At 39.8% G+C, this 13,860-nt stretch overlaps 1 protein-coding gene across 1 annotated transcript in view; it reads right to left on the reverse strand.

Moving 5' to 3' along the window:
* The window catches only part of PTPN22 (protein tyrosine phosphatase non-receptor type 22), a 49,051-nt gene that overhangs the window by 15,298 nt on the left and 19,893 nt on the right, over nucleotides 1–13,860 (reverse strand). The window contains exons 12-14 of the mRNA XM_037038856.1: nucleotides 3,375–3,451; nucleotides 2,431–3,239; nucleotides 43–126 (exon numbers count right to left, since the gene is read on the reverse strand). Of these exons, the coding sequence (XP_036894751.1) occupies nucleotides 43–126; nucleotides 2,431–3,239; nucleotides 3,375–3,451 (970 nt within the window). The remainder of the gene's footprint in view (nucleotides 1–42; nucleotides 127–2,430; nucleotides 3,240–3,374; nucleotides 3,452–13,860) is intronic.

The following is a 13,860-nucleotide window of genomic DNA, read 5'->3' on the forward strand; positions in this document are numbered from 1 at the left end:
AGTCAATCCCACTGAGGATTAAACTCACTAAACTGTACTCACCAGCCTCCTCTTCCACAATAAAAGACTCAGGAGTCCGCTCTGGCAGTGGAGGGGGGGCTTCATCATCGATTCTTGGGGAAGTTGCTATCCAAATGTCAGAAATATAATTACAATTTTTAATCAGGAAAATCCAGAGAAAATTCTTACACTCTAATCTTTAAGTAAATCCCGTCAAGCATCATTACGCTATTTAAGCCGGCATCTGTTCACTCAAGGGAAAGGCAAAATAAATTCTCTCATCTTAAGCTGCAAACCCAGGAGGCTTTTGCGTCTTCAAAAAGTATTATTTCTTTTAAAAGCCCCAAAGTATTTTGTTTGGGTCACTGATTATGAGTTAACATAATATGAAATATTATATGAATTTGAATTACATAACTCTTGCCCTGACTGGTGTGGCTCAGGGGATTGGGCATCATCACACAAACCGAAAGGTCACCGGTTAGATTTCCGGTCAGGGCACCTGCCTGGGCTGTAGGCCCGGTTCCCGGATGGGGGCCAACGAGAGGAAACGGGTGTTTCTCTCACACATCAACGTTTCTCCCCCTCTCCTTTTTTCCTCCCTTCCCCTTTCTCTAAAAATAAAAATACAATCGCTTAATAAATGCAATTTTTTTAATTACATAATTTTTTTGTTTTACATAGAATAGACACTATAGCATCATAAAAGCACTTTTAGATGCCAAAGATTCCATTATAAGCTAGGTTAAACCATAAAGATTCAGTATTTATAATTCACTTTACAAAGTGAAGAATATGTATTTTTTTACAAAACAAGTTGTAACAGGGTTTTCTTCTTTTTTCCTCCCCCCCCCACCGCCAAACCGACCTTCCTCATTTGCTTCCACCCTCCCCCTTTGCTCTTGAGGGGTTTCTATATTTCTATAGATATACTCAGAATTTTTATAGAAAAATTTAAGTGCTATTATAATAAACTGCCTCCAGAGGGCACACATGTAAATCGCTCCAATCCCTGAAGATAAGGATTTATCTTTTAACACCGCTGCTCAGAGACTAGACCAGGAACAGAACACAGAAATGGAGATCACAGGGAGGGTTATCAGCGGGGAGGGGGAGGGGGGAAATGGGGGGAAAAGTAGGGGGGAAATGGGGGGAAAGAAGTATTAATGGTAGGTACAAAATAGACTGGGGGAGGTTAAGAATAGTATAGGAAATGGAGAAGCCAAAGATCTTCTATGTATGATCCATGGACATGAACTAAGGGGGGAGAAGGTTGGGGTGGGGGGCAGTGGGGTGGAGGGGAATGAAAGGGAGAAAAAAATGGGACAACTACAATAGCATACAAATAAAGTAAGAAAAAGAAAATTCCTTTAAATTGCAAAACATAATCAAAGTATATAAAATAACCTAATCAAAGAAGGAACTAGATCCAGATACAATACTTTTGTAACAAAGTTACACATCTACACAGCCATTAGAGCAGGGGCGTCAAACTCATTTTCACTGGGGGCCACATCAGCCTCATGGTTGCCTTCAAAGGGCCGAAATGACTTTAGCACTGTGAAAATGTAACTACTCCTTAACTGTTAAGGAGTTGAAATTACATCTGGCCCTTTGAAGGCAACCCGAGGCTGATGTGGCCCCTGGTGAAAATGAGTTGGACACCCTGTATTAAGGACCTGTACAACAACATTACAGAGTAAAAGCTCTTTCCACTTCTTATTCAGGTGGAATATTTTTTTATAAATTTCTGATGATCTACCTAAGAGAGTTAAACTTAGTCTTTGCTCTCCTCTTTTTCCACATCACACTATTATAACTTTCTCTACCAAGATATTTCCTTCTAATATCAAACAACTCACTAAAACAATGTGTGCAATAGGCAAAAATCCAGAAGTATTAAGTATGAAAGTAAAGTGCTGCATGTGGTTAAAATCCCACACAGAAGATAGAACACAGAATCACATCTACTAGGTTATCACAAAGAGGCAGGAGAAAATTCACTGCTCTTCCTCCAACCGCCTCTGCAAGGGAACACCATCCTCAGCCAGCTGCTCAGCCCAGCGCAGCCCCGCGGTGGTGCAGCAAAAATTCCCAGTGACCACGTGGTGCCATTGATCAAATCTCTCCTCATGTTCTTTCGGAAGTTGCTTCTGGAGGTCGAGGGTCAGATGGGGACCTCTGCCACGCATTCCCAGGAATGAGAATCGCCTTTGTCAGCAGCGCCCCTGCTGGCGTAGATGCTGGATCGGAGCTCATCCAGGTATGATATGTTACATGTTTGTTTCTGCTATTTTCAATGTACCATCACATCATTAAACGAGAGGGAAGCACACAGAGAAGGACCAGGGGAGGATGAAGAGAAACCAAATCTTGTGGAGAACCAGAGTAACATCTAAAAGGCTATACAAACTTGTGAAAATAACTTACCGACTGCAGCTGCCTCTTGGCTCAGTGTTGGGGGGAAGCTGGTTGGAGGATTCAGTGACACAGAATCCTGGGGTTCAAAGTAAGGAAACAGGGTAGCAGGGGAGGTTGGCACCAGAGAACAAGGTGACACAGTCCTATCGTGTTTCTCGGGTAAATCCAGAGACATCTTGGAACCAGTACTACTTGGAGACAAGGACAGGAAATAAGGGTCTTCTACCAGAGGCAGGTAAGAGTGCGCAGGGGAAGCCCTGGCGTCGTGCTGCCTGGCGTCAGAGGCCTGACGCCCTTGGCGCTCCGAGTCACACCACAGTGAATAATTCAGTTCTCCTGAAGCAACAGGCATCGCGCTGTGAGCCTCTGCGTGGCAAGAGCTGTTCGGCTGAAGTTCCAGATAAGAAAAACTCTCCTTGACGCCCCGTTCCTTGGTGTCTCTCTGTTGTATCAGTTCGAAGGGAGTTGATTTGGTCCGCGTTATGGGCCCCTTTGAATTGAAATATCTTTCTGCTGCATTTGCAGGTTTAGAATTAGGACATGCTCCAAACAAAACGGAGCTCAAGTCCAAACTTTGGTGCTTCTGAAGAGGGGCCCCAGCTTCGGCGGACGCCTTCCTCTCCCATTTCATGGTGGGATCGGCATTTTTGTTACAATCACAGTTGAGCTCCAAAAACTCAAAAGAACTGTTCTGGGTAGCAGGCTGCAAAACTAACTCTTTCTTTTCTCTTATTTCACAAGTCCTAAGGTCAAAGGAAGAAGCTTCTGCATTTCCCCCCCTGACGTGTTGGTTCATCACTTCCACTTCTGGTGTAGGGCTGAAACAAAAAGAAAGTAACAATGGTATCCTACCCCCGCCCCAGGTCTCTTCCTAACTTTTCCCAGCATCACAATGAGTTGCAAGCATGAGATATGCCTCTGAGACACATTTAGACCTGTAAAATTATACTCACCTTTTCGGTAAGTTAAGAGAATAAACGTCTGCTTCTAGACTGGGATTTTGCTCAGGAACTGAATACATTGCTTGAATCTTCAAGAGAAATAAGAGGTTGTTTTTTAGTGAAGTAAAAACAGGGACGTAGTTTATGTTCATGAGGCTGAGAGGTCATTTCCCAGAAAGGATAAAGATTCAAAATAATTCATAAAAGAGTTAGATGAGTCTCCAAAACACTGAACCCAACAAGAGCATGTTCACATATGGAGATTGAAAGGGTCAGAATAAAGGATCAGTGCCTTACAGAAATTAGAAAGGATTTACTTATAGCATCGTCTTTTCAAACGTGGGAGTTTTACAATGTTCTTGGGGGGGCAGCTGTATTCTTAAGGACACTCTACCTTCAGAGATTTCATTGTCTTGACCCTTCGTGTTAGCAGGTGCTTATTAGGACCTCATCTTGCTCTACCTTTTTCTTCTTTATTATGCTCCAGCTACACTGGTTTGGGTTGTTTTTTGGTGGTGGTGGTGGTTTGATTTTTTGTTTGTCTGTTTTGCCGTTCCTTAGGCATACCAAACTTCTTTCCAAGTCAAGGCTTTTACCCTCTGGTTGACAGACTGTGGCTCCAGATTTTGCATGGCTGGCTCCTTCTAAGGAAGTGTTCTTTGCTTACATGTCAGCTGCGTAAGGAAACCTTCCCTGGCCCCTCACCCTAAAACCGCACTCCACCTCACTCACACAGCTGCTCTCAGCCTGCATTTCCTTCATGGTAATGATCCCATTGCCACCTTTGTAATGGAGGTCCATGGAATTGAAGGTACCATTGATGGTAAAATGTATCTTGATTTCAGAGATGTTTAAATGTAAAAAAAAAAAGTCATCCGCAATTGCAAGGTTTAGTTGTGTTATGGGTTTAGTTGTGCTCTCAGAAGGATATGTTAAACTCTAACCCCTGATATCTCTAACTGGCCTTATTTAAACGTAGGGTCTTTGCAGATGTACTTAGTTAGGGTGAGGCCATACTGGATTGGGTGGGCCCTAATGCAAAGACATGTGTCCTTATTAGAAGAGAAAACAGAGCCTCGGAGACACACAGGGGGAGTGTCGTGTAATGTGTGATGACAGAGACGGAAACTGGAGTAATGCATCTGCAAGCTAATGAATGCCAAGGATTGCTGGCGAACTCCAGAAGCTGGGGAGAAGCAAGGAGGATTTTTACCCCAGAGCTGTGAGAGAGAGAGAGTGTGGTCCTGCTTACACCTTTATTTTGGACCTCCTGCCTCCAGAACTGAAAAAATGAATTTGTTGTGTGAGCCCTCCACGGTCTGTGGTACTTGTTACTGCAGGTCCAATAAACAGATTCAGAGGCTTCGCTGCCCCCCTTTCAATAGTGGATACAACATAGAGACAGACAGAAGATTCGTAAGGAACTAGAGCATAGCTATGAGCAACACCGTAAACCAATTAGTCCTATAGCACACGGAGAACACTCCACCTGTCGTAGACTGCTCTGCCTCGTTCCAGGAATTGTATCTAGACCCCTTGCGGCTAAGGGCTAGCAAGGACCTTTGGAACACAAGCCACAGGAGACAAAGCTTGTCTCTGGTAGCAAATGCTGCCTCAGTTTCCTCTCCCTGCCCCCAAAGCATGGTTGGAAGTCAATGATGGGTAAGACCCCTCAGAGGAGAGGCAACCTAAGCCAGACTTGATCACTTGGGAGGTCTTCATGGAAGGACTGGGGGTGGGGGCTGCAACAAAGAGCAATGGACTCTTGCCCCCCAGCTTTGACAAAGCCTGAGTCCCCTGTTCTCTGGGAGAAGCACTTCCTGGCTCTAATCCCGTTAAGCCTGAATACCTGATGGGGAGAGGTGCAGCTCTGTGCCTTGCTAGAGGGTGTCCTGGGGGAAAATCTGGCATCATAGAGACTTCCTAATAAACCTGTGAAGTCTGCTCTAAGAGTGTTTTCATTCATATGTTAAGGATTTGAGCGGGGAAACCCTAAAACTCTGTTCCTGACAGACTCTGACTCATACTAAGCCCCCAGATTTCTTTGAAATGTTATCTACTGTTTGATCTTTGCCACCCGGTATTCCTGTGTATTAGAACCCAATAAAAGGCCCTGGAGGAAGGGGCTCAAGGCCTTTTTTTCCCCTGAGAAACTGGCCACTGCTCATGGCCTTTTTCCTCTGGGAAATTGTCCACCTCTCCTCCCTAAGCAGATCACATCATGTCTCAGTCATATTTACTGTCATCCGTGGCAGCTGCAGGGACTTACGAGGAAAGTCGCCCCCACATCCACCCAACAACATACACCTTCTTCTCTAACACATACAGAACATTGTCCAGGATAGACCCCATGTTAAGCCACAAAACAAGTCTTAATATATTTTAACAGACTGAAGTTATACAAAGTATCTCTTTAAATCATAATCCATTATTAGAAACTAGAAATCAATAACAAAAAAACATTAAAATTCACAAATATATGTAAAACAAACACTCTTAAACAACTAATGGGTCAAAGAAGAAATCACAATGAAAATTAGAAAATATTTAGAAATGAATGAAAACACAACATAACAAAACACTGGACGGGATACAGTGAAAAAAATGCTCAGAAAGAAATTTGTATCTGGAAATGCCCACCTTAAAAAAGAAGAAAATTTTCAAATGAGTAATTTACAAGCTAAGGAACTAGAGAAAAAGAAAACTAAACCGAAAGCCAGCAGAAAGGGGCAAATATTGAAGATTAGAGCAGAGATAAATAAAATGGAGATTAAGAAAACAGTGGAGAAAATTAACTAAGCCAAAAGTGGATCCATTAAAAAGATCAATACAATTGAAAGATATTTTCCTAGATTTACTAAGAAAAAAAGAAGATTCAAAGTTTTAAAATCTCAAATTTTAAATAGGAAAGAAATAGGACATTACTACCAATTTTACAGAAATAAAAAGTATATGACAATAATATGAATAATTATATACCAACAAATCATATAAGCTAGAGGAAATGGACAAATTCCTAGAAACATGTGATCAACCAAAACTGACTCAGAAAGAAACAGAAGATCAGAACAGACCTAAAACTAGTACAAATAGACTGAATAATAATAATCAAAAGATGGCCCAATAAAGAAAAGCCCAGGACCAGATGGCTTCATTTGTGAATTCTACCAAATATTTAAGGAGGAATTAATACCCATCCTCCACAAACTCCTCCAAAAAATTGAATAGGTGGAATAATGTCCTAAGTCCATCGATGAGGCCAGCATTACCCTGATACCAAAGCCAGACAGACACTACACAAAAAAGAAAACTACAGAATAATATCCTTTATGAATATTGATGCCAAAGTTCTTAACCAAATACAAGCAAACTAAATTCAGTAGCATATTAAGAGAATTATATGCCATGACAAAGTGGGGTTTATTCCCATAATGCAAGAATAGGTCAACAAAAAAATCATTGTAATACCACCTTCATAGAATGAAGGGCAAGGAAACCTAAATAATCATATCAACTAATGAAGAAAAAAAACATTTAACAAAATTCATAATAAAAACACTCAGAAAGTCCTGGCCATCTTGTACACCAAAAGGTTGTGGGTTCAATTCCTGGTCAGGGCACAAGTACGGGAAGCAGCCAACTGATGTTTCTCTCTCTCTCTCTTTCTCTCTCTCTCTCTCCCCCCCATATCTCTCTCTCCCCCTTTCGCTCTCTCCCTCCTTCCTTCCCTCCTTTCCTCTCTTTCTAAGAATCAATAAACATATTCTCAGGTCAGAAGTAAAAAAAAAAAGCGCTCAGCAAACTACGAACATAAGGAACTTCCTCAATATGATAAAGGCCACACAGGAAAAGCCCACAGCGAACATCATATGCAATGTTGAAAGACTGAAAGCTTTTCCCCTAAGATCCAGAATAAGGCAAGGATGCTGACTTTTGCCAGTTCTCACCAAAACAGTACTAGAAGTTCTAGCCAGAGCAATTAGGCAAGAAAAAATAATAAAAAGCATCCAATTGGAAAAGAGGAAGTAAAGTTGTTATCTGCAGATGGCATGATCTCATACGTCAAAGGATACCACGTACAAGAAAAAGCTAGATCTGATAAACAAATGCAGCAAAATTGACAAATACAAATCAACACATAAAAACCAGTTGCATTTCTGTATATTAGCAAAAACAATCTGAAAAGAAAATTTTAAAAAATTTATTTATATCAGCAACAAAAAAAGTACTTAGGAATAAATTTAACCAAGAGAGACTGGTATGTTTAAAATGATAAAACACTGCTGATAATCCAGAGCCAGAACAGTCTGGAAAAAGAAGAGTAGAGTCGGAGGACTCTTCCGGCCTTACCTCACAGTGTACTACGAAGCTACGGTGATAAGACAGCGTGGTAAAGGCATAGGATCAACGGGATAAGTAGCTGGCAAGGAACTTCTGTATGTGGGTATTTGACTTTTGATGAGGGTGCCAAGACCATTCAATGGAGAAAAGACAGTATTTTCAACAAATGGTGCTGCGAAAGCTGGATATTCACATGCAAAAGAATGAAGTTGGACCCTTACCTTACACCATATACAAACATTAACCCAAAATGAATCAAATACCTAAACATAAGAGTTAAAACTATAAAATTCTTTTCTTAGGAGAAAGAAAACATAGAAAGCTTCATGATATTGGGTTTGGCAATAATTCCTTGGATGTAACACCAAAGGCATTAGCAAAAAAAAAGAAAAATAAACAAATTGGATTTTAATAAAATTAAAAATTTCCATGAATTAAAGGACACAATCAACAGAATAGAAGGCCAGTCTGTAGAATGGAAGACAATGTTTGCAAATCACATTTCTGATAAAGGATTAAAATGCAGAGTATAAAGAAAACTCTTAAAACTCAACAACAAGCAAACAGAAAGAAACAATTCAAAAATGGGCAAAGGAGTTGAATAAACACTTTTCCAAAAATGAAACACAAATGGTCAGCGAGCACATGAAAAGATGCTAAACATCACTAATCAGCAAAATGCAAACAAGAACCACATGAGTTACCACTTTATAACCATTAGAACGGCCACTATAAAAAATGCACAAATAAAAATAAAAACAGAAAATAACAAGTGTTGGTGAGGATGTGGAGAAAGTGAAACTCCCGTGCGCATTGCAGGTAGGGATGTAAAATGGTTCAGCCACCGTGAAACACAGTATGGCACTACCTCAAAAAGTTAAATGTAATTACCATATGATCCAGCAATTCCACTTCTTCTGGGTATAGACCCAAAAGAACTGAAAGCATGGACAAGAAGGTATTTACACACTCCTGTTCTTAACAGCATAATTCACAATAGCCAAAAGTTGAAAGCAAAGCAAGCGCCCATCAATGGATAAATGGATAGACACGATGTGGCATATACGTACAGTGGAATATCATTCAGTCATGAAAAAGAAGGAAATTCTTACAAATGTTACAATACTGATGAACCTTGAGAACATTATGCTAATGGAAATAAGCCAAGCACAAAAGGACAAATATCACGATTCCAGCGATATGAGGTCAAATTCACAGAAACAGAAGCAGAATGGTCGTTGCCCAGGGCTGGGGGGAGGGCTGGAATGGACACCTATTGTTTAGTGGGTAGAGAGTTTCAGCTTTGCAAGATGACAAGAGCTCTGGAGATGGATGCTGGTGATGGCTGAATAAGAACAGGAACATACATTATATTACTGAGCCATAGATATAAAATTGGTTACGGTGCTAAATCTTATGCATACTTTGCCACAATACAAATTTTTTGAAAAATAAATGGAAATATTTAAAATAAAAATGTTTATTTATTTAAAATAAAAAGGACTTGGATAGATGTTCGTCCAAAGAAAATATACAAATGGCCAATGATCACACAAAAAGATGCTTAACATCACTAATCATTAGGGATATGCAAATCAAAACGGTGAGATACCATTTCACACCCATTAGGATGGCTATTATCTAAACGACAAAAACAAAACAAAAAAAAAACAGAAAATACTAAGTGTTGGCAAGGATGTGGAGAAATTAGAACACTTGTGGATTTCTAGTGAGAATGTAAAATTTTGCAATCACAATGAAAAACAGTATCACAGTACCTTTACAAAATTCAACAAAATCACCATATAATCCAACAATTCCATTCCATGGTATACACCCAAAACAATTTAAAGTAGGGATTTGAACAAATATTTTTACACCAATGGTGATAACAGCATTACTCACAACAGCCCAAAGGTGTCCGCTGAAGCAAAATGTGGTTTGTACACACAGTGGAATAATGTGCAGCCACAAAAAATAAAATTCTGACACATGTTGCAAAATGCATAAACCTCAAGAAATCACACTGCAAGAAATAAGCCAGATACAAAAGAATAAGTATATGACTTCCCTTAGACAATGTACCTAAAATAGGCAAATGCATGGAGACAAAAAGAAGTTACTAAGGGTTGGGGGAGGAGGCATGGACAGATTCTGTTTTAGATGATGACTATTTTCCAGAAATAAACAGTGACTGTCACACACATTGTAAAGGTACTTAATGCCACTACACTGTACACTGAAAAACGGTCTAAGTGGTAAATATGAACGAGGAAGTGTCTCCTCCTGTCCTGTTTTCTGGTACAGTTTGTATAAAAGTGCTGTTAATTTTTCACTAAGCATTTGGTAGAATTCTCAGGTGAAACTACATGGACCCGGAGATTTCTTCTGTGGGAGTCTTAAAATGAAAAATTTAGTTTCCTTAATCATTGTGGGGCTATTCAAATGATCTATTCCATCTTGAGTGAGCTGTGGCAGTTTGTGTCTTTGGAGAAGTAACTCATTTTGTTTAAGTGGTGAAACAAATCGTGTTGAGGTGTTCGTGCCGTATTCCTTTATTATCCTTCGCATATCTGCAGGCACTGTCCAGATGTCCCGTTTCATTCCCGATACTGGGAATTGGTATCTTTGCCCTTTTCTCTTGATGAGTCTCCCCAGAGGTTTGTACATATTATTGCTCTTTTCAAAGACCCAGCTCTTTGGCTCACTGATTTTTCTCTATCGATTTTCTGTTTATAATTTCACTGATTTCTGTTCTTTATTATGTGCTCCCACTTTCTCCAGCATTTTTTCCTCTCTTTTTTTTCTAGATTCTCAAAGTGGGAGTTCGCATTATTGATCTGAGACTTTTCCTGTCTTCTGATGTATGCACATAGAGACCTATAAACATCCCTATCAGCACTGATATAGTTCTGCCCCACAGATTTGATGTATATCTTCATTTTCATTCAGTTCAATGCATTTTTTAAAATTTCCCTTGATACTTCCTCTTTGACTCAATGGATTATTCAGAGGAGTGTGGTTACTGTCCAAGTATTTGGTTCTTTTCCTGTTATCTTTTTGTCATTGGCTTCTAGTTTGTTTTCATTGTCATCAGAAAATACACTTCAGATGATGTCAATTCTTGGACATTTTTCAGATTGTTTAATGGCTCATGATATGATTCATCCTGCTGTACATTCCATCAGCACTTGAAAAGTGTGTGTATTCATGGGTTATTGGGTGGAGCGTTCTGTAAATATCCATTTGATCCCATTGGTTGAGGGTCTTGTTCAATGCCATATTCTTGCAGATTTTCTGCCAAGTTTTTCTACCAATTGTTGAGGAAGGCATATTGATGTCTCCAACTATAATTGTGGATTTGTCTATTTCTCCTTTCATTTCTATCAGTTTTTGCAGCTCTGTTTGGTCCATACACACTTAGGATTGCTATGACTTACTGGTGAATTAACCCTTATATTATTATATAATGTCTCTCCCTATCCGTGATCATTTTCTTTGCTCTACTTTATCTGATATTAATACAGGATGGGGAAAAAGTAGGTTTACAGTTGTTTATGGGGAAATTAATATAATGATTAATACAAATAATACAAGAATACACTCTGTATTTTACATACAACTGTAAACCTTTGCCTCACCCTGTACAGCCACTTCTGCTTTCCTTTTATTCATGTTTACATGATACATCTTTTTTCCAACCAACCTATGTATTTGAAGTGTGTTTGTTACAGACAGTATATAGTTGGGTCCTGTTTTCAATACATTTTGCCAATTTTCTGTCTGTTGGTGTATTTATACCACTTATATTTAGTATAAGTATTGATTTTAGGGCTTAAGTCTGCCGTTTTATTTTTTGTTCTGTTTGATCTCTCCATTCCACATTTCTCTTTTATTTTTCCTGTCCCTTTTTAGAATTTCGTTTTGATTTATGTATAGTTTTTTTCAAGTGTGTCTTTGTATAGCTTTCATAGCTGTAGTTCTTGGTATTACATCATGGAGAGGGACCCAAAAAGACCCTGGAATTATCTTCTGGAGGGCAGACGCCTTGTAGTTCAGGCTTCCCCCACTAGGCGAGTGTTCTAGGAACCCATGTGAACCAGTGGACGAGCTGGCGCTGTTGTGAGAGGCTGTGTTCGGCTTCAGTGAACTGGAGACTCTTTTAACGCATTTGCTCATTTCATCGTGAGTGATTTACAATCACACCTGCCCACACTGTGCTGAGTTTTCAGCAGTTTTTGACCAAAAAACGGCATGACCCTCATGCTCCACCCTCCCTATTTACCCAATCTCATCCCAAGTGAATTTTTTTTTTGGTTTCCCTGGATGAAAAAAGTCCTCAAAAGGAAACATTTTGTGGATGTATAAGTGAAACAAAAAAATGGCAGAAGCACTAAATGGCATCAAAATCGACAAGTTCAAAAACTGTTTTGAGCAGTGAAAAAACATCTCAGTAGGTGTATTGCATCAAATGGATAGTACATTGAAGGTGCCTGAAGTTTAAACATGTAAGAATAAATACACAATTTTTTATTAATAAATTCCTGATTTTGTCTAGTCTCCCTCATATATACACATAACTTATCATGGTCTCCAGGTGTTATCGTTGTGCTAGTTAGGTACAGAACCCTTGACATTCCTAACTCTTCCCTGCTTATGCAACTGCCTTAAATATTTCCTCTAATACATTTAAAACCACATCAGACAATCTTGTAATTTTTGCTTCCATCATCAAACAATTCAGAAAACTTAAGAGAAGGAAAACCTATTACGTTTATCTATGGTTTCGCTTACCATGTTTTTCCTTCTTCCATAACTTCCTTTCTGTTTAGGAAACTTCCTTTGCTAATTTTTTGGGGTGAGTCTACTGGTGACAAATTCTCTTAGGTTTTTCTTCATCTGAGAATGCCTTGATGCCCCCCTCATTCCTGAAGGATATTTTCACTGGGTGTGGAATTCCCACACCCAGTTCTTCTGGCAGTTCTTTTCTTTCAATGCTCAATAACTATTGTGCCTGAGAACCACACGATCGCGGTTCGATTCCCAGTCAGGGCACATGCCTGGGTTGCAGACCAGTTCCCAGCAGGGGACTCACAAGAAGCAACCATACATTGATATTTCTCTCCTTCTCTCCTTCCCTTCCCCTCTAAAGATAAATAAATAAAATCTTTAAAAAATATATTGTGCCATTCTTCTGGCTGCCCTGGTTCCCGATGACAAATCCATTGTCACTCTGTTTCCCTCCTACAGTTAAGGTCATTTTTCTCCAGCTTCTTCCTATAATCTTTGTCTTTAGGTTCAGAGGTTTCATTATAATGAGTTTTTGGAACTCTTTTGGCCTTTAGTCTTTTTCTCCTCTGGTCCTTGGACTTCAATAACACAAACGCTGTGGGTTTTTTGTTTTTGTTTGTTTTTTCTGCTGCAGTCCCTTAGTTCTCTAAGGTTCTGTTTATTTTTCTCAGTTTATTTTCTTTCTGTTGTTCAGATTGGGCAATTTCTATTTTTCTATCTTCCACTTTATTAATTCTTTCTTCTGTGCCCAGTATTCTGCTGTTGAGCCTATTTACTAAGCTATTTTGTTTCAATGACTGTATTTTTCAGTTCTCTATATCTTATGTTTTTTTGTTGAGTCTTTATATTTCTTTGTCAGGCCTTTCTATTTTTTTATGTGTTTGAAGCATGTTCGTATGTGCTCATTGAAGTATTCACATCATGGCTACTTCCATATCTCTGTCAGATGACCTAACATCTCCGTTGTCTCAGTGTTGTCTTTCATTCATTTGGTTTGAGATGTGATGCTCTGGATCTCAGGGTAACCCTCTCATTTAGCTGTTTGTTTGTTTGTTTGTGTGTGTATGTGTGTGTTGTTGACTCTGCTCTGACAGGAGAAGGGGGCGCTGCTGCCTTGTCACTACCAGGTGGCCTCTACCTCCTGTACCTGTCCCCTCACTTGACCTCTGTTGTACTCGAGGGGCCACACCCTGGGAGAGGCTCCGGTGTCACCTCTGACACTTCAGTGGGGGGCCCTCCTTCCTGTTGGATGATGGTGAAAGCCCTGACCATCCGCCAGGTCTCTTCTGACCCTAACTTCCATGGGGAGGCATTGGGGTGCCCTGTTACTGCCGGGTGGAAGTGCAGACTCCCCACGTGGTCTTCA

Source organism: Sturnira hondurensis, unplaced genomic scaffold (genome assembly GCF_014824575.4).
Source record: "Sturnira hondurensis isolate 20B ecotype Veracruz unplaced genomic scaffold, ASM1482457v3 Scaffold0024822, whole genome shotgun sequence".
NCBI classification, from domain to species: domain Eukaryota; kingdom Metazoa; phylum Chordata; class Mammalia; order Chiroptera; family Phyllostomidae; genus Sturnira; species Sturnira hondurensis.